The sequence below is a fragment of the Thunnus thynnus genome, chromosome 21, assembly GCF_963924715.1.
Source record: "Thunnus thynnus chromosome 21, fThuThy2.1, whole genome shotgun sequence".
Lineage (NCBI taxonomy): Eukaryota > Metazoa > Chordata > Actinopteri > Scombriformes > Scombridae > Thunnus > Thunnus thynnus.
This window is the reverse complement of record NC_089537.1, coordinates 22,774,097-22,801,500: the sequence shown is the minus strand read 5'-3', so window position 1 is coordinate 22,801,500 and position 27,404 is coordinate 22,774,097. Positions and strand designations below refer to the sequence as shown.

The following is a 27,404-nucleotide window of genomic DNA, read 5'->3' as shown; positions in this document are numbered from 1 at the left end:
TTTGTGCACACATTGCAGCCAGGTAAAATTATCACTTCAACATCTAATCCTTTCCATCTTACAAAGCTCTGTGTACAAAATCTGAACACACAGAAAACTTCTCAGAAGTCCATTAGTGTGCACGCATACATAATGCCAAACTAAGTTGTAAGTAAATCGCTATTTTTGCCTTTCACACCTGGTGTCCTTAAGCCTTACTCCTTGGTCCCTGACTGCATAATTTCCCCCTATAAAATCACCATGGTATCAAAGGTATTTAAGGGTTGGACTTACTGAAGAACAAATAAACAAATCAATGCATGGAGAAAAGTCAAGTCAAGTCTGAAGGAGAAATGTGTTTATCAATAGTCAAAACTACATGTAGTTGCTTAAAAATAGAGCTGCATGATAAGTCAATGAATCGATTAGTTGCCAACTATTAAATTTACTTCCAACTATTTTGATAATCTATTAACTGCTCCGAGTCATTTTTTAAGAAAAAATATCCAAATTCTCTGATCCCAGCTTCTCAACTGTGAATATTTTCTGGTTTCTTTAGTCCTCTATGACAGTAAACTGAATATCTTTGGGTTGTAGACTGTTGGTCAGAACAAAACGAGACATTTTAGGTTCCATCTTGGGCTTTAGGAAACATTGATCAATTTATTTTTCACCATTTTCTGACATTTTATAGACCAAACATGTGATTGATTAATCGATTTTCTTAATAATAATCATCATCATCTTATTACCTTTGCACAGCATAGCACTAACGCTATGACATCAAAACAAATATTTTAGTCTATAATCTGTGACAAACAATAATTTTCCTGAAATTACATTAGACCAGTCTGACCCTGCAGAAGAGTCAAGACTCATTTGTGTACCCGCTCTGCATCCAAATATTGACATGTAGATGTGTTAAAATATATGCCTTGATCCTTTGCACAGTACAGTAATCAATGTAAGCAAATCTAAATCTTGTATATATGAAATGCAACTTTAACATACTACAATATGAGGGCCACGGTTATGAGGAAAAACATGATTTTGAGTCATACAACTTCTGTTTTGTAATGAAAAGTCCAAACATTAAAAGGACACACCTTACAGGTAGGGATGCACGATATTATCGGCACGTCATCGGTATCGGCCGATAAAAGCTCTGAAATGAAATATCGGCATCGGCCATTTCTGCCGATTATGAGTGGCGATTTGTTGCCATCTCCTCCGCCGCCTGACTGTGCTTCCCTTCACGGACAATTTCACCCTGACAGTCCCAGTACTTCCTCCGCAGGCTCCACTTCACTTAAGCTGCCCGTCAGACCCGCTGCTTCTTCCCACTTTAACCTGAATAACAAACTGGGGCTCAGTGCTCTGGTTGGATCCACACGCAGAACCGGGGCTAACGTTAGCTGGGAGGCTAGCTGGCTGTGTTTCCCTCCGGCCATGCTGTGGCTAACGCTCCGCTAGCCTCTCAGCTAACGTTAGCCCCGGCTCTCTATGTGGACCCAACCAGAGCACCGAGCCCCGGTTTGTTATTTAGGTTAAAGTGGGAAGAAGCAGCGGGTCTGACGGGCAGCTTGAGTGAAGTGGAGCCTGCGGAGGAAGCACCGGGACCGTCAGGGAGAAACTGTCCGTCGAGGAGCTGCTAAGTTCGGCTGCACAGATAGGAAACACTTACGCTGACAGGATGTACCCATGGATGTATAAAGGGAACAGGATACAGCGTCGGAGACGGGGCCCCGTTCATTCCTATGAAAGTTGCTCAGTGGCGCATGAAGCAATAAAAAATCGACTTCCCGGCATGAAAGTACCCGGATCTTCCGCATTGTGCGGCCCATAGAGCATGCGCACTAATGACTTCTGCTGGCCGAGTCGGCTACTTCCGGTTTAGCCCTCCGGCTAGCTTGAATGGGGATAAAACAATTCAATCACGCGGCTTTTGAAATGTGATCGGACAGAACGGCTTTAATTCTGATAACGAGACAAGTCATTCACGGTGGTTGTGACGCTCAGAAAAATTTGTCCGCTGATTTACAGACGTCTCTTTCACAATGTAAGTCTATGGGAAAAAGTCTTTTTGAGCCAGTGTGCATCTCGTGACGTTGTCATTACACGGTTTGGCCGCTATGTCAAATTTGCTTCAAAGCCTGGCGCTCTTCCTGTATCCAGTTCTCTTTATACATCCATGGATGTACCACTCTGTTTGGAAAAAAAATCTTTTGGTTTATAACGGTGGTTTGCAACCAGCGTATTAGTTACATTACCGCCACCCTCTGCTCCGGAGTGTGGACCAGAGATTAAATCCTACATATTAATCCTGCCTGTCTGATGATCTCAATGAAAACTCTAATGCTCCACCCACTTGGCAGGTTCATTTAAATTTTAAGGCTTCCTAAATTCTTCCTTCATATATTGTCTTTCATGATCATACTTAGTACAATCTAAGCTTGCATGCATAATAGTCTCCTCAGCCATCTGGAAAAAAATATGTGCATATATCGGTGTCGGCATCGGCAATCGGCCACAGTGAGTTGGAAATATCAGCATATGGAATATCAAAAAAAGAAAAAAATCCAATATCGTGCATCCCTACTTACAGGTGCAATCAATAACAACAGTAACACAGCATCCCATTTAGCTTTACCAGTTCTAGGGTTCTGTTACTGTGCATGTCGGCCAACTGTATGGTTTACTGGGACACCTTACTGGGACACCTTAATGGGACAGAGCCATCATCAATTAAAGCTATTAGGGACACCTGTGCTTTTCCCACTATGGTATCTGCTGTGAAAGTGGTCTATGAAGTCAAAATATCTTGTGGAAAAAAAGTTATGAGAATAAAGTTATTGAGGAAAAACTCAATATTATGAGCAATAAGTTGAGATTTCGAGAGAAAATACATATTACACAAATAAATACTTATAATAAATATTTCAAGAACTTTTTATGAGAATAATAAATAAAGGATGTTCAGTTTTTCTTTTTGCTCTCTCTCTTTTATCCAACAATGGCCCCAATGCACTCATGTGTATTGATAACTATCAACCCACTTAGCTGCATACATAAGCATTATTTACAACATTTTCATGGGCATTTCCTCAGACTAGCAGAGTCCAGTTAACCCAACTGGTTTAAAACAACCTGCGCATTCACCACTAATGTTAGCTAACATTAATATGGCAGCCTTGCTATCTTACAAAAATGCTTTTTCAAACCTAATAAAACAGTAAAAAAAAAAATAAAAGAGTTGGAAAATTATTCACTATCAATAACAATATTAAATGAAACATTGACAAACCTTGTGCCCTTTTCAGCCAGGTGCTAATCAATAAAAAGTACAAAACGTCCCGTTTTGAAGTCACATGACGAATCCTTATAAGAGAATAAGTATGAAAAGACTAAACACTAAAAACGATACATCCTAGTATACTAGCCTAAAAATATAGATCATTTATAATTGTACTTTAATGCACTGTAATTGTACTGTAATGAAGTGATTTCACAGTTGATGGTCTATTATGGCTAGATATGTATAATCAGCCTGTCATCTCTTCTGATATTAGCCTTTATGACAACTCAAAAGTGTGTGTGTGCCCATAGGTTTGCATATGTGTGTTAATAATTGTGGTCAAAAGTATAAACCGCAGCTGCAACCTTGGTAGCTCCGTCTCCCACAAAGCTCTGATGTGTCTCTCTCTAAACCACTTACTGTAGAACGAGTCATTTAGCTCCATGGCCTCTGCTCAATGTCAAAGAATGATCTTAATGCACTCAGAGAGCTACTGTTGTGCCTGAACACAGACACACTTGCACATACTTCCTTACTCTGTTCACAGCCTCTTCGCTTGCAATATGCTGTGAATAAACCACAAAAAACTAAGTCTATAGTTTGTGCATACTCAATCTCATGTGGGTCTTGTGGGAACACATATAAAGAACATGCATGTGAGCATGAGGTCTGTGTGCATGTGTGTGTTTGTGCTGCATCAGGGTGGCATCTGACAGGCTGATAGATAGCCTCCCCTAAAGAGCTTCAAGCTTCTGAAGAGCCCCAATGTTCCATGTTACTTCCACTTAGTATTGGGCCCCACTGTGAGGAACACTGCACTCATAAATAGTCATATGAATGGTTAGAGGGAGGGAGGAATGACTGGAGACAGAAAAGGGTGGATGGAGCGAGGAACAGCAGGAGCACTGGATGAGGATTAATAAATGGATGGAAATGGGGGAGGTTGGGTAGAAAAACTGTAGGAGGAGGGATGACAAAAAAAAAGAAGACAGACTGAGGGAGGGGAGGGATGGATGGACAGAGTATTGGAAAGAAGTTAAAGAGAAGCAAGATGAGTGGAGGGAGATGTGGAGGGAAGATAAGGTGAAGTGGGGATAGAAGAGAAGTGATCTATCCAGGGGATGGAAGGCACTGGAAAAATCTAGCTACATTTCTAACCAATCAGCCTGCATCAGATTAAGTGGCAACACCTCTCAGTCGATATTTCTCGCGCAACTTTTTCTCACTAAGGGTGAGAGTGTGGACATTTAGGGAGATTCAGGATTCCCACTCAAAGTAGCATATGAGTCTACTTCTGTTTACTGCAGTTTTCAACAAAGATAAAGGTTACTCAGAGAGTCTCCAAACACATTTAAAAGCCACTAACAAAGATGCACTTCAAGCAAAACCTGTCCATTATAATGAGAACAAACTCTGTCACACAAAGAATATATTCCAGAAGAAGATTGCATTTAGATGTGTTCCTCAGATAAAGGATAAAGAAAAAAAGTCATGAACATTAGGCTTCTTTAAGTGATATGAATAACTTTAATTCAGGGACAAGATTATTGTTGCAGTGAATAAGCCAAGCAGGTCCTTAATGCATCCTGGGTCTCAAAAGCAGCCTGACACTTTTGGTAATTTCCATTCCATGTTAGGAGATTCTCACAAAGGCCGGTGATAAATCTTCCTCAAGGACTTCAGGCTGTGAAAAAGCAAGAGCACCTCATTGCTGCACTGAACTCGGAGAGATTTTGTTCCTGTAATTGGCTCTTGCTCAGAGTGTCAGAGTTTAAACATTGACCACGATGTACCTTAAACACAAGGCCAGCCTCAGGAAAACTGGGCTTAAAATATTGGTGAAAGGTAAAGGATAATCACTGTTATTTTTTTTTTATGTGTTTGCCATGTTTAGATTGTCTTTGGCATCAAAAAAGGAAAGAACCAGGTGTCACTGGAATGAGTGAATTTACTGTCTGAAAATTAGCATGAACTGAAAGAAATTGTAACAGATTACAGTTCATTTGAGTTTAGGCACTTTTGCATATGTTGCATATGAATCCAGGCAGGTGCTGAATGGACATGCATGACAAGTGGGAAAATAATCCATACACATGATATATCTCAGAGCAAGCACTCTTCTAAAGGCCTACGCCAGAATCAAATTGAATGATGCCACCATACAATGAGCTCTATAGTACTATAAGACTAGTAGGATTGAATAGGATCAGTCAGGCAGTCTGATTCAATATGAAACCAAACCACTACAATCTGTCAAAGACTCACTAAACACTAAAATCTGTTATATAGTATGATAGACTCTACAGCAGGGTGAAGGTTGGCCGACCATGTACCACAGGGTGCCAATAGGTTTTCATTCCAAACCAAGGACTCAGCACTCCTTTAAGTAAAGGGGAAGAGCTTGTCAGTGAAATCACTTGCTCAAGTGATTGGTTGGACCTAAAAATCTGCTGACTTTTGACTTTCCATGGCACATGATTGGTCACCCCTACACTACAGCTACACTACAGATTCTATATATGAACTGAAAGTACAGTTACACTATAGCTGAACATTAAACAAAACTAACAAACTGTCCTGATGTAGGTAGATAAATACATATTTAACAGATGCTGTGGCCTGTAGTCAGATAGTGTCACATTGTACAAAACAAGGTGATGACACATTGTTAGAATAATAGCATATCTATTTTCAAGTGCATCAGTGAATTTGTAAGGCAAATTTGAACAAAGGTGAGCTCTTGACCCGCAAGTCTGATGGAGCCAAAACAGGAAGTGAAGTGAGGTGAGGTGAATGAGAGACAGAGCAAATATTTGCAGGATGGAAGTGTATTATATCTACCTTTAAAATATGTAAAATCACCGTAGATCTAAATAATCAATGTGAAAACACATGTACTCTATGTTGTCTAGGTGCTGAGTCCAAGAAACTTTTTATCTCCAAAAGGACTCTCAGTACTGTAATCACTCAAAACCCCGCACCTTTCTAAATGCAATCAAGAGGAAACAGGAGCAGATGACAGTGTTGAGTCATTTGAGATATATAATGTCAACAGACCCATTTGCCTAAATGTCACTAACATTTCACACCCGCCAAACATATAATGTTCTACAAACTAACACGAGCCTAAACTGCAATTTCAGTAATAACAACCCGATTGAGGCTCTGTCCATGGATACCAAACTCTCAGAAGAGTGTTAATGACAAATCTTTGGCCACCTACATCCACCAGCTTAAGCCAAGCTCTCGGCCCTCTACCCCTGTCACCTCAGAGCAACATCTTTTCTGGAATAACAGGTGGCTGAGTGAGGGTACAGTCACACCAGATTCTGCTACCCATTTCTATGTAGTAACAAGACTCACGGTTGGAGCTTGAGACTTTTGAAGAGCAGTAGCACTCGAAACATCACCTTGGTGCAATAAATTATGAGTGGATTGGAGCCCTGCAGTCTGCGAGTTGTTTATCTGTTTATTTCAACATTCACTCTCTTTCAGCACAGCAGCTGCTCTCCACAGCTCGGATGTGCGTGCATACACCTAGCTTACGATCAGAGCTAGGCACGCTATACCCTGTCCTGTTCCTCAGTTAAAAATTCAGGCTGACTGCACCTTTAAATGCACCCATTTTTGCACCCATGTCTTGCTCTGCATTTAGCTGTTACAACTGTCTAAAAAGGCTTCTCCCCTCATCTCCCTCCTTAACAAAAGTAATCCTATTCTCTTCCCTGTCTGATGGATATTCAATAACTAATAAGTTATTTTTTACCTGTTAAGCTTTATAGCTGATGCTGCTGCACACATTGTTTTATACAACTACAAGAGTAGCCATGTCATTACAATATTCACAGGTACGATCCTCCTCTATGCATTGGCAAGATTCGGGGAAAGGTAATGCATCGTACATGCTCCTATGATTGATGAATGAAGGAAATTAAAATCCGCACTGAGGCAATTTTTCTCGCTAAGTGTTCTTCATTAGGCCTGATTATGAAACAGCCCCTGAACAAGAATTATCCTTTAACAAGGAAGAGGGTAGACACTTATTATTCCCTGTGAATTGCATTTCAGAAGCAGTTCAAAAAGGTGATGTAAAGCAATTCCCCCTCTGAACCAATGATTTATAGGCCATTTTATAACCACTGTGAAAACACCAGCCTGCCAAGTCATTAGACATTTCTGCACACTTGCAATGATTGGCCAATGATGTTCGAGTCTCCGCTATCTGAGTGGAGTTTTCAAGGAGAACTCTCTCTGCAACACATGTTTTGGTGGAATCAGTCAGTTGTTATTAAGTTGGAATGAGTTTGGAGGCTGCTGCTAAATGATTTATGAGTGTTGGAAAGATGTGTTCCTTTATCAATTGCTGAGCCATAACTGCAGGTTATTACTGTATTGATTGAATGCACTTTGTGTGTGTGTGAGTGAGTGTGTGGCTGTGGGTGTTGTGTTTACTTACTCAGCAGCAAGACATTTCTAAAAAGGATGATGATGCATCGAACATCAACTTGTAGGGGAGCAAATAAGGAGGGAATGGAATAAAAGACAAGCAAGACAAAACACAGCGTGACCCTGTGTTAAAAATACAAAGACACAGCATGTACCTGATAAAAGGCTTCTAATCAAGCGTAGTCAAGGGGAACAGACAAAATACACTAACGAGGCACGCTGGTGGGGGCAAGTACTTAAAGGCTGCCCTGCTTTCATTTCAAATTATGAACAAATGTGTATGCACATAGATGCTGAATACAAAACATACCATCCTGATAAGATTTTTTAAATATGTTTCTGTTATGATAGCACTGTACTTACCAAAGTGATTGCTGAAATCTAGGATGTGGCTACATCACTAAAAATAGGTTGATAATTATTATAAATGTTATTTGGAAGATGGTAAAATTATTACCCAAACAACTTGGATTTATTGTTCTCACTGTAGTTGTGTGCAACCATGGTTTTCTGGTGCAGTGCAGGGTTATTGCCAACAAAACAAGTGTGCTCATGTTCAGTTTAACCTCCAAATAAAGTTGTAGCCAATCTGCCTCAACTGTTGGTTTCATCGACCAACTATTCAAATTTCTCTGTAGTTCTGTGTGACGGCCACACTGGTTGCTGTCCACCCCCAGTCTTAGTATTTTATCTGATATTTGCACCCAAACATTTTCCCAAATAATGACTCTACACAGTCTTTTGTTTTCATATTACATACTTAAGTCAATTTCTCACAGTTTGGTTTTCTAAGATTGGATGCACACATTCTAGCTGACATTATGTCATGGTCCTTTTCATTTGCAATTAATACTCATATTTGGCCATCTTTCTCAGCCTGATGGCTAGGAAAGATGGCCTCTTAAGCACCGCCCACAGGAAGTGGAGGAGGCCAATAATGAAATGGAAGAAGGGGTAATTAATCCTGGACATTCTTAAAATCCCTCTTTGTTGGCTTTGGAATCATGTTTGTTTGCTAATGCTAATACCTTATTTGCATATTACTTCTCTATTTTGTTAGGCTGTTTATTCTTGGATATCTTTAGGTTTAATGTTATTTGTGTAAATCTCCCCCTGTCTGTGTCTTAGGCCAGCCTGTGTGTATATTCTGTTTATACCCCCTTGTGAGTCATTTGTCAGGTCAGGTCTGTTCAGTTATGTTCTGTTAGTTTAACCCTCAGTTGCTTTATTGTTTGGTTGACCTTACTTTGAGTTTGGGCCCTAATTTTTATAGCTACTTTTTCTAGTTTCTATGCAATATTAGGATATATTTGCAACTTTTGTGATTTGTTACCAATTTTTCAACTTTATTCAAATGAGAATTTTCCTTTTCACACCTTTGTCCTTTTTGCTTGGTCCATGACATCCTGTTAGACCTATTTTAATAATGTGGCTACATCTACAGAGATCTCAGCACATACTTTGGTAAGTACAGTGTTACCATAATTAAGAACTGATGATGATGGGTTGGGGTTGATGGGCTGATGATAAAAAGAGTACTCAAAAGTAAAAACCTAACTTCCAAAGCATGCACACTTGACAGTTCCTCTTTTACGTGACATCTGTCAAGTCAAGTATACTGGTCTACCTTTAACCACAGTTATGTTCTCAAAGGGCTTCAAATTCCTGTCACCAAAATCAGAATTTTCACATTTTTTCCACCCCCCTTAAAAACAGCCATCAATCAAAGTGATGCCACAAGAACCAAAACTGACTTTTCTCATTTTTGCAACATAAAGTGAACATCCATCAATGCAGTGGTCCAGAATAAAAACGTCTGTGCCCATTTCTCCCTGCGTTAAGCACACAATTATCACAGCCTCTCCCCCCTTCTTTCATAAAACAGATGTATCATCTGTCAAAGCTGCACATCCTGGATTCAACAGGCAGTTCTTGTGGGAGACATAAACTGGTGGAAGGCCTGCTCAGATATTCATGGACACAGTGGAGATCCGTTGTGTGGATGTGCTTGATAGCCTGCCTCCATGAATTAGCGGCAGCAGCGGCCCTCAGAGGCTCATAAAGCTTGATGGGTTTGTCTGGCTGCAATGAGCACTGGGTAATACAAAGGCAGAGATGTGTGTGTGTGTGTGTGTATGTGAGTGTATGTTGTACATTTCATTTTCCAGCTATTGAATAAGTGGTCTTCAGTCACTGATAATGGCAGAAAGAACAAAGTAGATGTTTTTTTTCCAAGCTCTCAGGCTCTCTCAAGTCCTTGAGTCCTTTTATAATGCAAGTCTAAAAGGTGACGCAGGTATAGATAAATGTAATCATTCTTCAGACAGACACCCACACATAAAGAGGAGATACAACATGGTCTCGATGCAGACTCATATATCTGCATCAAGACGTGCTGAAAGACAAGATTTTAACTCCACCGAAAGAAAACCACGGGGTAAGGGAGAGAGGGGAAGGGGAATAAAATAGGAACATATAAAAGAGGGAAAAGAAACACTAAAAAAAAGATGTCACTAAAAATCTAGAGACTTGACATTAAAAGAGGAATGACCATGTAAAAGTGTAGAGATAGACAGGTATGGATGTAAAATGGAAGACAGACAAGAAGAGCAAAAGGAGAGGTGGCAGGTGGAGCATGACAACCAGCTGGCTCAGGGTTTATGCTGCTCGGTGTTCAGGCCACAGCTGGATATGAGGGAAAGCTGGCATTATTCCACCAGGGAGGGGGTCAGGTACTGTATTATTAAACTGCAGGTATACAGGGAGGAAAAAGCAAGAGCTGGCAATGTTTGGTATCAGTGGGAAATGTGTTTAAATTAAACAACGGTAATGGTGGGTAGATATTCACAGCGAGTGGAGTGTATTTCCATTTATTTTGGTGCACGCTCCCCTCAGGATACATAAGAGTGTCTTATTAAACAATAACCAAAGGTGATGCTAACATGAATATCATCATTCTAGACACAATAGACTCATCCAAGGTAATTCAAGTTGCTTTAAATATGTTCAGTCTCTACTTGTATGAGGCAGTTTGTTCCACTCTGAAGATGCTCTGAAAATGACCGAATGTTTGAAAAAATTACTTTTGGGTAGGGGAATTACTAAAGTGCAGTTAGGAAACCTGAGGGATAATTATGTATTTAGTCTGGATATTGCAGTTGGTCCAAAAATGAATGAAGTATACCTGATATCACTTTCTTTACATAAATATGAGTATGCTATAAAACAGTTCTGGGAACCAGAACAGTGTTGTGCATTTCAGTAATGCAGGTGTGGTATGGACATCTTAAAACTAATCAGGTGGCCTTGTTCTTGACGGCAAAGGTCCCCTAACCTCAAGGAATTAGTAATTTTAACCCAAACCACGATCTTTCCCCAAACCTAACCAAATTGTCTTTATGCCCTGTTGTAACATCATGAGAAATATTTGCAGCAATTATCTTATGACAGTTTTGGAAGGTACAGACAAATAAACGTCATCCTGTTCAGTGATGTCAGATCAGAAAAAGCTTCTATGTGTCGTTCAAGGCGAAATGGGTAAATATATATAATATAATATATTGACAGACTTCTTGTGTTAATTTAGAGGACTAGTTGTGTTATACTTAATCAAGGAAATGACACATTAGTTAAATATTTGAAACCAATTCATATTAGAAATAGGTGGAATAATTCATAGATATATTTGTTTCTTTAAAGATAAAATGTTATGACCCCAGATTATTTTATTACAACCATACTGCCAGAAATAGCGTTGATATTGGTCAATTCTCCAAAACAACAGATTACATGCAATTATATCTGTCTACAATATGTACATATGGCAGATGTTGTAGATTCTTCCACTTAATCAGCTTAGTGTTTTTTTTCACATTTCTTCCTCCTCACTACACAAAGGGGACACCATGTTCCATATTGCCACTGGAAATTGGCACTGACATAAATTGTGCACTGCAAAATTGTGAAAGATGAATGCAATTCTTCGAGATACATGGTTTGTTATTTTAGCCAAGCCAGCCGAGTGGCTCTAGGGACGGCACTGCTGGTCTGTCTGGTTCTGGGTCTGTGGCTCCAGCAATTTTGGTCCAGACTGAAATATTTTAACAAATATTGGATGAATTTCCATTAAATTTTATATACATATTCATGTTCCCCAGAGGGTGAACCTTAATGACTTTGGTGAAGCCCTGACTTTTCCTCAAGTGCCACCAGCAGGTTGACATTTGTGGTTCAGAGTGAGATGTCTCAACTGCTGTTGGATGGATTACTGTGCCATTTCATCAATATTTAGTTCCTCTATCCAACATTTTTGTTGCCCTCGCAATGAGCAGTAAAGCCTCACAGAGCTGCAACTGTCTGTCTTGTTAAAATGTGCAGGATCCCCCACAGGTACCAACAAATTAGTATGGGGTGAAAGAAGTGGATTATAGCGCTACAGTTCAATCGATGCTAGTTGAATTCATTATATGAGCTCCAGCCAGTTGCATATCAACACCCAAAATTTGGTATCAGTGTGTTTTCAGTAATGTTTTTCCAAATAACAATTCTAATACCCACCTGTATGGTGGAGTGGAGTGATATGCTAAGAAACAACACATTGGCCATGTTCTCAAGCTGGGTTTGTTGGGTGGTGCCTGTCCATATAGCAGTGTCAACATTTAATTCAATGTCAACGTTTAATTACATCACACAGTACACAATATATTTTCATGATCATATTACCTAAACAGTCCATTTTCGTTGCAACTTCGCAAGATGCTCTCATATTGTTCAAAGCTATGGATTTCAGCATAATGTGCAGTGGCTGAGATTTTAGGAAATCAAAGACCCCGCCCCCAGCTAACTCTGCTTTTGGTGACATCACTAACCACTCCTTGCTTTCTGCACAATTTCCCTCTAATGAGCTTTTGAAGTCAGAGAGTAGGGAGTTGATGGGGAGCCTGATTAAAGACTAGCTGCTGCTGCTCAGAAAGAAAACACCATTTCATATTCCCACAGACACACACATATACAGATTCATTAGACATGCACACACCCAAATGCAAATGCACACACACACACACACACAAGATCCCAGACACACATATATGTTCACACAGACCCACCAACGCAGACTGAATAATTCACTAAGACCAGACCTTGAGGGCTTTTCAGTCTGCCAGTTTCTGTGTGTGCATGCTGTGTGTTTGTGTGTGTGTGTGTGTAAGTGTGTATCTGCAAGTGTTCATGTGTGCTTGGAATCTCCCCGAGTACGCTGCGTAGGCGGATAAGGAGGGAAGCCCATGTGTTAGAAGCACAAGTCAACACACCAGCTCTGTGCCTGCTAGCTACAGAGACAGAGAGATAAAGGGAGAGTGTGAGATTAAGGACAAAGGAGAGAGAGAGAGAGAGAGATGAAAAGAGAAACAGGGGAGAAATAGAGGATGAAATAGAGCGGAATATTAAGAGAGGAGAAAAAATAGAGAAGGAAGCAGCAGACACATGTCTTTGGTTGGTTTACTGATGTAGATGAAGTTAATTCAGTGACAGGCTGAAGAGATTTTTTTGTCTCAGCCCAACTGTGCAATTGCCATGGAAACTGAAGATTTGACACATGCTAAATTTTAAAAAAGAGAGCTGACAGGCTAAATGCTACAGTAGAGTGTGTTACAAAAACCAGCCCATCACTGTCCAGACACATGAAGACAGTTTACACTCAGATTTCTGTAGTAATTACAAATCCATATCAGCCTACAGATATTGAATTCTTATTTACTTATATATACAGTTTAATATTTACATATAGTGTTAGCTTTGAATGCTTGACAGTTTACATTACAGTTTAAATTAACTGGAACTTGCCCCAGGTTAGTTTGAATACACAGATTCTACATTTCCTATGTGTTGTTCTGGAGTGCATGGTCCAATGATGTACTTGGTCATTTAATTTGGAGGACTTGTTGGGTCTTTATTATGATGTACCAGCAGAGAACTGCTTCTGGTGGTCCCCATTGATTTAGTGGTGTTGATCCTGGGGCCAGTTTCACAAAGACTTTGACTACAGTTTACATCATCTTTAGTGGGACTAATTTGCCATGAATTTGGGGTAAACTGAGTCTTTTTTTTTAACTAAAAACATTGCAAGCAACCACCTTGAGCCACTCAGCTGCCTTCACTCTAGCAGAAAATATTTGCCATCTAGAAGAATTCAACAGTTACAACAGTGAAAGGTTTTACTGGGAAAATTCAACAAAGAGTGTAGCAACACACAAAAATCACAGAGCAGTGCAGACCTGTACCATTCTGTGCCTTCTTCATGTGGCAGAGCTCAGTGCTTCTCAGGATAGTTTCCTCAGGCAAACAAAAACCCCTGACTTTCTCCACAACATTGCTAGCAAACCATAAATTATGAGCCAGGTTTTGCTCTTTTGTTGTAATGTGATACTACTTGTCAGCAGGTGTCATTGACAATTACCATGGAAATATGAGTCTTAGTTCTGAGTTAGCCTGATGGTCAGGTGGTCAGTCTTTATATTATGTAAAACTGTCTAATTTAAGAGCAAAACAAGTCTGGCTTAATACTAGACCAGTCTAAAATATCTTTGTGAAACCAGCCCCTGGTCTTAATTTACAATTAATTGTTATCAGTTACTAAATGCATTGCATATGCATTTTGTCTCTTCTCCTATCTACTAACCTTGTGCTTCACTGCCTCAGGCTAGGCAAATGGCTTCAGATCTATTTCCCCTCCCTCCACTGGTTCAAGCTATATAGAGTTCCTGAAATATGATGACTAGGAATAATACAGTCCATTGAGTCATATGAATTGTAAGGGGGTGTTTCCAGCTCAATACTAGTATTTTTCTAGCAGCTGTCAGAGCTAAAAATAAAAATCTTTTCTGAGAGAAAATGATGAGTCATAAGTAAAATGTTTGGTATAATAGGAATATTTGTTGTAATTACTTCTGAAAACACATAAGGAACCAAAGAGTCTCCACATCTAGACATTTCCACATTGCATATAAGTAAGTTTTGTTGGTATACAGGGGGCAAATGGGTGTGGAACAACGATTGAGTTGACAACTCCTTCCAGCTACCAAGTAAAAAATATATTTCTATATACCATTACCAACTTTATAGCTTTAGGAGCCATGTGTCAGTACTGTAGCTGTCAGGATCCTCCAGATTACCCAGTCAATCAAACTCTACCCTCAGCTTTCCTCCACCACCAGAAAAATAATTACATTAATCTTTGTCTGGTTTGCAGTTTTACAGTCTTTCCCCCAAATGAAAATGCTGCCACAGCACGATGTGTCTTTCCAAAATTTACTCATATTTTCTCCCATTCGAGATGCTGGCCGGACACTCTGTTGGCAAGACAGACGTGTGCACTGCTGGAGAAATGCTGATGTCATCAGTGTGGGACAGCTGACAGGAGGACGGGGGTCCTGTCATGTTTTGACAGCCGAAGCATTTATTTCAGTCCACTTAGGGTTGCATTTTGAAGCAGTAAACAGACTGCATTCATAATAATAATAACATATTTTCTTTACACAGCAACGTGCTTTCCGTTATTTACTGAACTGAAAGGAGTTGACTAAAATATGTGTTGGCATATTGTCCTCAGTGTCATTCCTTATCATGGGAGATACTCAGCACATATTCTGGCAAATACACCAGAAGAGACAGATATGACCAACAGCACAGCTTAGCCCACTGAGGTTTTGTTCAGACAAACAACAATGTTGTATTAAAAAACACAACCCCCTCATTAATTTCTATGACACTTCTGCACAGCCACAACAGGGTTCCAGGCACAGAGTGCTCCATCAAAAAGTTGAACCTGGCTCAACTTTTGTTTCAGCAAAATGCAACATCATCCAGCAAAGTGCTGCACTGGCCAATCAAATATGGGAAGGTGCACATTCATGATGGATTACTTACAACATTGAAAGGCATGCATCTTCTGTTTACCTCCTGATCACTGCAATAAGAACAAAACTTTATGATAACTTTCTGTAGTTGTAAAATCCTGTTTTTTGTATCATAAGTTGATTTTCAGTGTTTTGCCATCTGATAAACCTTAAAACTCAAGAATTTATGACTCAAAACAGCCTTTCTGGATCATTGTTTCACTGGTAGCTGAAACAACACACCCCCATCAAAGCAACCCACTATTAATTTGTATTTTTGCCACACTGTTCTTTTGCTTACTGTTGCCTCTGTTCCAGCTATGGGAACTATTGTTCTTAAAACTACCTATCTTAACTTTTTCCATTTTCCCTGTGGTTGCCAGTAAAAGAACATCTTAAAATAAACAAAACTCCACAATAACCAATATGCATCCCAATGAGGTAAAGTCAAGTTAAATCTCTACAGCTACTGAAACTATAAGTTGACTCGTCTTTGCAAAGGAAACTAATTCCTCTTCCATAAAAACACAAAAACAAAGTAAGAGGGCGACCAGTGATAGTCTTGTTTGTTTCCAGTAATTTTCCACTACAGTTGTTGCAAATACTGTCATGTAATCTTAAAATGCACGAAAGTGGCGCAGTGGAAATGTTTCTTGCATTAGTTAATATTTTTCTGTTAACAATGGCTCAGTGTGATATGAAATAGGTTGCTCATGAACACAAACCCATAAAAGATTATCACCTGGCTCTGCAGCTCCTGTCAGCTCTATTGAGCGTTTTAGCATCTTTCAGTTGATTGTTTTGGTTTTATGCAACTTATATGCTTTGCTTCAGTCTGAGTGCTCTTTTCCAGCAGCTGCAGACAGCTGTTTTCAGGGAGAATCACTGTATACTACCTGCCCAGCACCACATGACAGACAGACAAAGTTAGTGACTAGAGCTAGATATTTTTCTCAGGAGTTGGTGGAGACCAAAGCTTGTTTCAGATACTAGTCAAGCCCATGAAATGTGCTGTGTGCAGATTTTGGTGCAGTGGTCATATTTCAAACTGTAAGTCATGTGACACCTCTGCATACATTACAAAAGAAAATTTCCTGGCATCACAGACTTTCAAAACGACTCTAAATGATCACAAATAGAGACATGAGGTCCAATATATGAATTCAAAAACTTTGAAGGAAGTGGAAGATACTTTTCAGTGTATGCACTGAGGGAGCAGCTTTTGCTGGAACAAATGAGCTGCCACATTTGAATTCCTCTCCCATTGTTTAAAGCATGTTTAATACCTCTACTGTACGTAACTTCAAAAAAATGTCATGAAAAAAACATGACCAGGAACAAATCCAGAGCAAATGCAATCCATAGGTCAGCTGACTCAAATCTTGGATTCCCTCCTTCCACACAGCTTGGGATTCAGTCATGCGACGTGGCACTTTTCAGAGAGTACACACCAGTCCAGTCCACCAACAGTCGTTAAGAGTGATAATCCCATAATCAGCGCAATCCTTAATGGACTGTTTCGCTCTGAAGTGTCTCAGGCTACAGTATGTACAGCGTCTCCCTCTGCCTTAACGAGGTTATGCAGATTTATGCAAATGAGGTCTAATCCCCGGAACACTGGGGACTCCGTGGTCTTTAAGTCGGTTAGCTGGCCCTTTTTCTGTGCCACCGCTCTCAGGGTGGTGGAGGAGTCACAGTGAATGAGAGAGGGAGTCCAAGCAGGCGAGAGAGAGAGACAAATGGAAGAGAGAGGTGTGATGAAGTTTTAGAAGAGCCAGGAGGAGGGAGAATTGATGAATGGGAGGACGAGAGTGAAAGGGCAGCTGCCAAGAGATAAAGCAGTGACAAATAGAGGTACAGGCAAAGGGCTGAGAGGAGAAGGACAAGAAAATACTGAGAGCTACCAAAGCACTTGGGTGGTGCCACTTGGCTATGGTTTGCATGTATACTCTGACAATTTGGATTACAAAGGATGGAGGTGAAAACCTTACAGGGTTTCTTGTCCATAAAAACTATAGCACTAATTGATCATAAAACGTCATGAATTTTGACACAGTGAGATGATAATTAAGAAGCTTATTCAGTATGCTGCAAATTTCATAACTTCTACTCGTTTACCGGCGTAAGCTTGAATTGAAGAGCAATATACCCATGAAATCTTTTCTCAGGCCATGTTTGCATTTCATATTATACACATGCATCACCTGTTGACTCCCCTCTGTTTTGCTGCAGCACTGTATGAAACAGCTGAAGCTAAATCCTTACTGTAGGTATCATTTATTCAGAATTTGACAATCCAAAGCTGCGTGGGTGAGGTTTGGTCAGATTTGATTGACAGCGCTGGCAACATGAACAAACTACCCCACAACTGACACCAAATTTTTGATTCAAAACAGTGAGATGAGCACCAACAGTTTGCTTTGTTTGAAGCATACTGAACCCTTTCCATCCATGCCATCTTGCTACATATAGGACACACTACCTCCTGCACTGGCACTGAATAGTGGCATTTCACATAAATTGTGTGCTATGATGAAATATGACTGTGACTCTTATGGGATACTGGGCTTGTCTTGTAAGTCTTATAGTTGCATGATGGTTTGTGGATACCTCAAAGAACTGTGACAAAGGGAATGAAGAATTCAGAGCGAGCTCTGGCTTTTTTTGATCTACAGCCGGCTTGTGATCAACACACTGACTTATGCCTGAAAGAGGACAGGATCATAGGTTACTATTAAACAAGGTACAAATCTGTTTAGGTGTCTAAATCATCATTATGAGTATTCACTTTGAAAGCTTCCTGCTAAAAGCTAAAACTTGTGCATAAATCACATTCTTTATAGTGAAAAACTCAACTGCATTTACTGTTTCTTCTTTTTCCAGTTTTACATCAAGGTAAGGAATAAACATCTTGATTGCCTTTGAGTCACCTGACAAGTTGCTGTTGATGTATCCCCGCTCGTCTCATCTTTTCATCGTGGCAGGGAAAAAACTCAGCAGAGATACAGTGTTTGATGCTTCAGTCTTTGGAGCACACATTTTTATAAAGGCACAGTCAATTAAAAGCTGATGATGTGGAGGGAGATATAACTCTCCAAGAGATGCTTCTAACGTGTGTGTCATGATCCGAGAGAACGGATTGAGAGCTCTTCTTTCCCTCAATGGCTGTGCAGCCACAAACATTCAGCTCTGACTTTGAAAATACAGTTTTTCAAAAGTGTTTTTACAAAAGCTGGTTTCAGGGCATTTCCATCTTTTCATAAGTTCAGCTTTCTCACATGGGGGCCAGGACGCTCTCGGCTTTATCGAATACAGAAAAAAAAAAAGAAAAACTGCATTGACTGGTAAACTTGGTAATGATGAAATTGCAATGCAATCCAACACAGATAGGAAAAGAAAGGAAAAAAAAAACATAACACTGCAACATTTGGTGTGTCCATTCTGCCTTCACAGCCAATAAGGTTTTCCTTTATCAAACGCTACATGACTTTAACCAAATATTACATGTATTATGCTGTGTAGATACTGCAAACTGCATTGTGTCTGGTATATTTCTGGGCAAAAACACCTCAAACTAGAACATGATGGATGCAGCTAAATGTTAATGAGCCGACCTTTTCAAATACCATTTAAACAAAACCTGACTCCGTTCCAGGCTTCAAACTTATAATTATTTGACTTCTAGATACTTTCTTTAGCCAGGGATTCAACCAGAGTATCACACATCAAGTCACTACCTCATGTATGAATTATGCTTCAGATGGTGCACAAGAAAACATTTCCTGTGAATGTTTAATTCAAACCAGTCTATAAATAAATTACATTACCAATACAGTATTATCCAAAAAATACATACAAATTTTAAGCTGCTCCCTGGTTGTGTGCTGTTCTTTTCATAAACAGATTCAACTGTGACTATAGCTGTTTCACATGGTCGGCTTGGACCGTGTAAAACAGCTGTGGTCAGAATAGCTTCCATATGAACCTGGTTTGCTTCTAATAACCATTTTTCATCATGAGAAGTTAGTACAACAAATCTGAATTGTTTGCACAGTTGATCTTATAATTTAGCCCATTTCTAACAGCTGGACAACTACTGTCACCCAAACATGCAAATCCAAATACACAGCCTTCTATGGACAAGATGCACCAACTCTTCTAAAGGATCACTACATTGTCTTGGTGGTTGAGAAAAGATTGTCTGCTAACCACACGGTCACGAGTTTAATTATCTACCTTATTGAAGTGTCCTTGACTAGAAACTCTGTTGAATTTAGAGTTGGAATGATCTCAAACTCTCACAGAATGAAGTGTCTCAAGTTTTGGACTACATGTTCTCTTTTGACTCCAAATGGCCAAGTAAAACAATGAAGATTGAAATATTGCCCAGTTTTATGTTTTAATGTGTGATGTTTTGACAAGAGGGTCACTGATTGCAATCTTTGGAGCAGTTTATATTTACTGGTCAGGGACATCTTGTGGCCATGTGAATTATGACTGTGAATGAATTATAAATGTTATAAATGTCTCTCTACTTTCCTGTCCCATCTCCTACTGAGAATTTCTTTTAATCATGACGAGATCATTCTCTAACATTAACAGAGTAGGTTTTGTGCATAAACCTTACCAAGCCTTAACCATAGCGATGGAATACAAAAAAGTTTTGGCACTGACAAACCTAGATGTCATGTTGGATGTCAAACCAGTTTGGAAGTTAGTGACAAATTGCATATTTTGTTGTTTGGTTTGGAGGACTTGTCACTTAGTGTGCCCTTGAACAAGTCACCAAACCGCCATCTGCTCCATAAAGAGACTGTACTGGGCAACCCAAGTTGTGAATTTGTGCGCATGATGATCCGTTGGGTGATGCACTTATACTGAGTAGACATAAAAATCATGTCATTAACTTTGTTCAAGTGATGGAAGGAGATTATATTAGTTCTAACTGAGAAAAGAGATGATAAAATGGGTACCAAAAGGAAGTTACAGTGGTGACTTCCTGGTGAACATAGTGCAGCATTTAGCAGCTGAAGATATTTCCCTCAGGAGTTGATGGAGACCAAAAATAGGAAAAAGGAGAATGGATATTGGACTTACAGTATGTGGCCTGAATCCAAAATGAATACTTCTACTTTGTAAGTGGCCTGATCATTGTGCCATTTAAGCAACTTTCAAGAAAGTTATTTTTAATTCTGTCATCGGCAGGTTTTTTCTTGAAAAAGTAGGATTTTTTTTCTTTGCACTGAACTGTAGGCAAGAAGGGCATGTCCTCATCTTAGAAATGGAAAGCTTGAACTAACACACACACATAGACTGTCTGTGTACCAGTATTAAACCTCCTCCTCTCAGTACACCCCCCCCCCCAGCAGGTGCCATGTTGCCCGGTTGGATGTATGCCCATTTGAGATCAGAAGACAGCTAGGCATGGCAGCACAGCGGGCATCTGCTAGGCACCAGAGAGATGAAGAGAAGAAAGGAGGGAGGGAGAGAGAGAGAGAAAACAGGTTGTCAAACGAGACAAAGAGCAGAAAGAAGGAAGAAGGAAGGTGGAGAATGAGGGCAGCGAGAGAGAAGAGTGTTTACAAGCTCAGAGAGTTTACGAGTATGCGTGCGCGCTCGTGTCCGTGCATGTGTTCTTCTGTGTGCCTGCTCGGTAACATGTGTGGGTGTGTGTATGAAGGAGAGAAAGGGAAGAAAACAGGAGGAGAGACAGAGAGGAAGACAGAAAGTGCGAGCGAGAGACGAGTGATTTCACACCAATAAAGTGCAATCTCGAGCACTGACTCACTCCTGACTTCTGCACCAGTGTAGCAGCGTTGCTGTGTTTACACCCTCCGAGTGAAACAGATGGAGCAGAAGAATAAAGCTAAGCACCGGAGAAGACTCTCACTCCTGTGTCTACACTGTATCGATACAGTAAAGCAACAACAGGAGCTAGATTTTCCTCTTTTATGTTGATACTGCTTTCTAGACGACTATGCAGCCATAGGGAAAAAACTAAACAATGTAAATTAGACAAACCCAACAAGCACACCCGCAGGTAGAAGCTTCAACTCTCTCCTCACAGTCTAATGTATGTATTCAAGCCATATGTTGCATGCACCCAGCAGCGGTTACATGTCCTTTCACAGAAGCACTGAAGGCATCTCTTCCTCCCCGCACTGGGAACATCAAGGCTCTGTGCCTTATGCAACTCTGAGCCCGAGCTCATCAAAGCACGCGGAAGCACAGACACATCGACCACTAAACACTCAGGTAAACAACCTGTGAGGAAGGACTCCACAGCACTGTTTCACTGACACCAGCTAGACAAGATCATCATAGGAAGTTGAACTTTAATATGAGATCGTTTATTTTATTTAATTGTAGTCTTACTCAGCATGTTTTTAAGCTGATTGTGTTTTATATGGAGACATAGAAAAACCTTGCTTGAAACTGAACTGTAGCATTGGTACTTTACAGTTCTTTGTTGGATGTTGTGTAATTCTGTTTGTCTACATTGTTATTCTGCTCCTGCTACTCCTGCCTGCTCTGTACATGCTGCAGCTACTACAAGTCTGTCAGTCATGAAAGAGGGATCCCCCCTGTGTTGCTCTTCCTGTGCTTTTTATTTCACTGTTTAAGTGTTTCTGTTGTCGGAAACCAAGCATCTAACAATAGAGGGTGTCAAACTTGTGATTTTGGCACATATAAATGTACTTATTTTTCAAAATTGGTTATGTTCTGTGCTCGTTGACCATTTTTAAAGCAAAGAAAGAGCTCACTCTGCTCTCTTACATGGGACATTTAAGGTAAGATGTGTTATACTATATTTTTCTTCCTATTGTAATTGTAAGAAGGTTAGGGTTATGGGTTAAGATGTAATTCTATATGCAAATATGCAGGACTGTGCCTGTAGGATTCATAATATATAAGAATCCTCTGCACTGCCCTGCTAATTTAGAACCTCAACTGTAACATAAGTTCACATTTTTATAGACAGGAAATATTGCACAGCTGACCTAGACACTTTGACATTTTAATACTTATATTACATTCATAATCTGTCTTTGAATTTATGTCCTTTGTATTTCTTTTATTTAATCTCTATTATTCTTCACACAAGCCTTCTTAGCACAGCCTCAAGCATATGCCACCCTGTCATCCACTCAACATATTGCATGAGCATGTGAAAAATAAGATCTTTGAATCTTAAAACTTTCAAATTCCAATAAAAACCCCTTCTTATTGGAACTTTAAGATTCCTATAAAAAGACTAACACAGTGTGTTATTATGTCTCTCAGTACTGTCTGACTTCTCTACCCTGTCTGTGGCTCTCAGCACCAAGCCTGTTGGTTTCTGAAGACATGAACCTTTAAAACCTTGAGTTGTTTTACAGAATACCAGCAGTAATGAGTTGAGATCTTCCTGCTGCTTTACGTTCTGCTCTATTTGTTACTTCTGTCCTGATGTGGCATTCCTCCAGCAAAAAGGAGGAGCTCGGGGCACGGACTTGTCTATATACCATAGGTGTGATAATTCATCAGAACCATCTCATCAGGATTCATGAGGGGAGCTCAAAACCTAAGTCATCAATTCATGTGATAAAGCTTATAGTTAGGGCCGGCCAGGCTCGCCTTGGACCAGCCCCTTAGTTATGTTGCTATAGGCCTAGACTGCCAGGGGACTTCCCATGATGCACTGAGCTCCTCTCTCCTCCTCCCCCTCTCCATCTGTATGCATTTATGTCCCATTAATGCATGTTACTAACTTGGCTTCTTCCCCAGAGTTTTTGGGCTTTCTCATCTCACAGGTTTCTATGGATCATGGTCACGGACCGCCTGGTTATGGACTGTGGGCTTCCATGGGTCGTGGTTGTGGACCACCTGCTGCCATGATCCTGCTTGACGCCCACACCTGCTATTATTATCATTAGTCATATTTCCATTATTGTTATTATTATTATTATTGTGATTATTGTTGTTGCTATGCTTCTCTGGTCCCCACTTCTTGTCTTCATTGTCTGGCCAGGCAGGTATAAGTGTTCCCCTTTTGTGAGTCATCGCAGTATGTTCATAGTGCAATTATTGAACTCAAATTTGGGTAAATTTGAGTTTGTCATGGACATTTAAATTTGGGTAAATAAAACCCTTAAATTGCAGTGTCTCTTGTGACTGACCTGCTTGGTCCCTGACATAAACATATAAGTTCATTTTTAAAAAAGGCTACACAATTTCCTAAAACAGCTGGTCACTGTAGTTTTTAGCAAACGGTTCTCAAACAGGAGGAAATAGTGCATTTGTTGAGGACTATTTTCAGCTGCGGATGAATCCACATTTGGTCCTCTTCTGAGTATTTTGGGCAGCAGGACAGTGTGTGTGGGATAAAGTCAAAATAAAATACAGTGTGTGTTCATGGTGTTTTTAATAGGGTTGGACAACAATGGAGCTCTACGGCACGGAGGAATACGATACATCAGACGCTCTACAAACTACTGGACAGTAGATTCATCCATTGTTGGTTTGAATATATAGGAATATCACCAGCCTCATCCTTTAAAATAGTGAAAGTTCAGCTAGGAAGTCTACATTATTCTTTCTCTTCTCCTACATTTATTACTCACTGCCTCTAAATTGACTATATTTATGATTCTACGAAGGCAAATCCCTCCTGGTTCATTAAGACCAGTCAATTAGGCTAAAACTGAAGTCAATCACTTATCAGCATGCTCTATATTATCAGAATTAAATGCATTTCTAGCAAGCACATGTGTAATATTTAACATTTAGTAGTTTGTATAATATTTTGTAAACTAAGATGAGGTGAGATGTGACTGTGAAAGTACCTGGTATTGGTTACTAGAAACAGTATACCTTATCCTACTGTGTGTTCATGTGTGTGTGTGTGTGTGTGTGTGTGTGTGTGTGTGTGTGTGTGTGTGAGGGTAGGTGGGTGTGTGGGTGGGGGAGTCAAGGGGGCAGTTGCTATGGTGATGAAGTGTTTGTACTTCAGCTGTAGAATGGGAACATCCTCCCGGGAGGACAGTGGCTTGGAGGCTTGTAATTGGGCAAAGTCTTCTCTAAGGAGCACCGAGCAGACAACAACGCACAACCCAAAAGGTTGCTGCGACCTCATATTGGGGTCAAATGTGCCGTTGGTTGTTGTCGGGGAACACACAGTCTGTCCGTGTATTGTATGCATGGAACAGCGTGAATATCAAACATGGAGGATCACAGTAGAGTAAACAGAGCAGGTTTCACACTCAGAGGATCAGTGTACAGTAAGCAGAGAAGGTCTGATGCCCGGGCATAAAATACCTTCGCTGGAACCCAGACAGCAAACCACATGAGGGCTGGATTTCAGCATATGTTTGAGAACTGGCTGCCGTGCGCACTGCAACTACTGATCTAATTTCTTCTTGTTTTAAAAAAAGTGAAATATGCATACAATAATTTTGAACCTAAATAGAAATATTCAGAACAAATAGTGTAAATAACAAACGTGCCCCCACCTCCCCATGAATTATGCATCCTCTGTTGAGGCCACTTGCAGTTGAGCATGTCTCTAAACAAATAGCACACCCTTTGGCCAATCAGCGCAATTTCAGCAGTACCAGCATGAAGCAATGAGACACAAGTTTGTTGAAAATCTGATTATCAGATATTGCACGTGTCATTTTGAATAATCCACCATGCTGCAATAACAGATTATTCCCCGAAATTTGGTCAAAATCTGATCAGGGGTGTTTCAGATCATTCTGCTGAGAGGCAGCTGGAGAGAAAAGACAAAGATATGAGCAGAGCATACAGTAAGACATTCTAATGTAAATCATTAAATATATAAATGAATGAATGTGCTTTTAGTGTGTATATTCTTTGCTAATATTCAGCGCAAACCATGATGTTTACATGATGGATTTCCTCACTACTGATTTGTCACCTCCCATGTAAGCAAAGATCACAATTTCCATTGATTTTCATCCAGTGGACACTGGACACATCAATAATCTGTATGCAAAACAGCTTTGACCTCTTGTTCATTACTGTAATAATCCAATAAACAGCTGTATCCTGACAAGCTGTATTTAACTGCTACTGTACGTTACTGCCCAGGATACCTGTCATCTCTTTCATTCATGGAAGCGTTTCCTGGTTGGATAAGTGTTTTTAATGTCACCGTACGGTTATGTAGATTATATCTCACAGTATGCATTATGGTTGATTCATAAAAAATGTTGCACAATTCATTTTTTATATACATGTATGTATGAATTTCAAATGAACTTAAATCTAAAAACTAGCTTTAAAACCATCTTTAACTTTGTGGTGTGGATTTGCCTGTATATATATGCCTATATGACATATATATATATATGCCTGTATAACATATGGCCATTTCCTCATCAGACTAAGATTTTAAACATAACCACTTGTTTGTGTGTTTCTGCTTAAGTTGTTAAGATAAAACTGAACTGTAAATATGTGATGTGTGTATTTCCCCAAAACAAATTAAGAAAAAAGGTGGAACTCCAGTGCTGAAAGAAAAAAATGAAAGAATCAAGTGCTGTCTTGATCATTTCTGCGAATTTTATTTCCAACTAATGGACTGACAAAACTGCTGACGCATCTCGGTGTGAAGTCTTCATCAAAGCAAAAATATATATATATATCTTTTTTCAGAATTAGCTTTAGAGAAACAAACACATTGCAGTCCTTTTTTAAAGACAGCCTCCAACTGAAATTCATTCCTCATATGAACTTTTTTTGATTGCAAGACCATTTTATTAGTCATATTGTCAAAAAGCAGATATCCATGAGGATTTCTCTGTCCTGTATGTACAGTATGTCCTGAACGGTGACAGCAGATGCTCCTTAATCATCTCCTCCAAGGCTGATCATTAAGTATCCACGGCTTGTGATCTTAGTACATTACTTTAAAAGCAGTCCCACCCTGGAAAAAAACATTGGTTCTGCCACGCTTACTCTACCACGAAGGCTGCTTTTCCCCTCACTCCTTTCCCCATGAGATGCTTTCCATACAGCGCAACAAACAGGATGGGTCTGCTCCTGATTGTTGCTCAGATGAAGTTCACCCAGCCAGTATTGCCATAAAGAGAGAATCAGATGAACAGATGTGCACTGCTCTGCTGCCCACACCAGGCTATCTCTTCCATAAACACCAGTTTACTTAGCTATGGATAACATGAGAGGAGTGGGTTCAGGTTTCAGTGATGTGGAGCAGTGGGGTCAAAATGAGGCTCTGGGATCAGAGGTAGACCTCTGAAGGCTCTTTACACCGTGCTCCACTTTTAAAGTTCAATCAAAGGACAAGCTGTATAAAAGACAGCTTTTCCATCATCTTTGAAATGAGTAAGGATGACTAAGGCAGCTGCTGAGCTTCAGCCAGTGTCCTCTAAAGATCTTCCTCCTCCATATCCACCAGTTCATTACCCACAGCCATTAGACACCATCATCACCACGCTTTGTTAGCCAAACTAAAAGTCTGCAACAATCATTTGAGTGTCATTCTGAATATATGTGTCACTGGGAAAACATTTGGAAAGAACTGATGTGAGGTTATCAGCCTCTCAGTTGCAGGTTATGTCCCCCTCTAACGCTGAAGCACCCCTCTCATAAATAATCATCCGGCACACGGAGAAGCATCCTGCCACACGCTGAACGAATGCAAATCTGCCGCGAAGACACATTTAAGATGTGAACACAGTGGAATGAAGCATTCCAGTGAGCAGCGGAATATGCTCACCTTTACAGAGTTAGCCACGCTTATCAGGATGGAAAAATAAGTACTGCAG

At 40.0% G+C, this 27,404-nt stretch overlaps 1 protein-coding gene across 7 annotated transcripts in view; it reads right to left on the bottom strand.

The window, feature by feature from the left end:
- kcnh2b (potassium voltage-gated channel, subfamily H (eag-related), member 2b) overlaps nucleotides 1-27,404 on the bottom strand; it is a 244,371-nt gene that overhangs the window by 214,562 nt on the left and 2,405 nt on the right. For 3 of the 7 annotated variants that reach the window (XM_067578719.1, XM_067578725.1, XM_067578720.1), the window contains exon 1: nucleotides 1,664-2,191. The exons of 2 other annotated variants lie outside the window; for them this stretch is intronic. In XM_067578719.1, coding sequence (XP_067434820.1) covers nucleotides 1,664-1,823 — 160 coding nt within the window. In that variant the 5' untranslated portion in view covers nucleotides 1,824-2,191. Of the gene's footprint in view, nucleotides 1-1,663; nucleotides 2,192-27,404 lie in introns of those variants that run through there. 2 more of the 7 variants (XM_067578721.1, XM_067578722.1) reach the window with 1 other exon arrangement.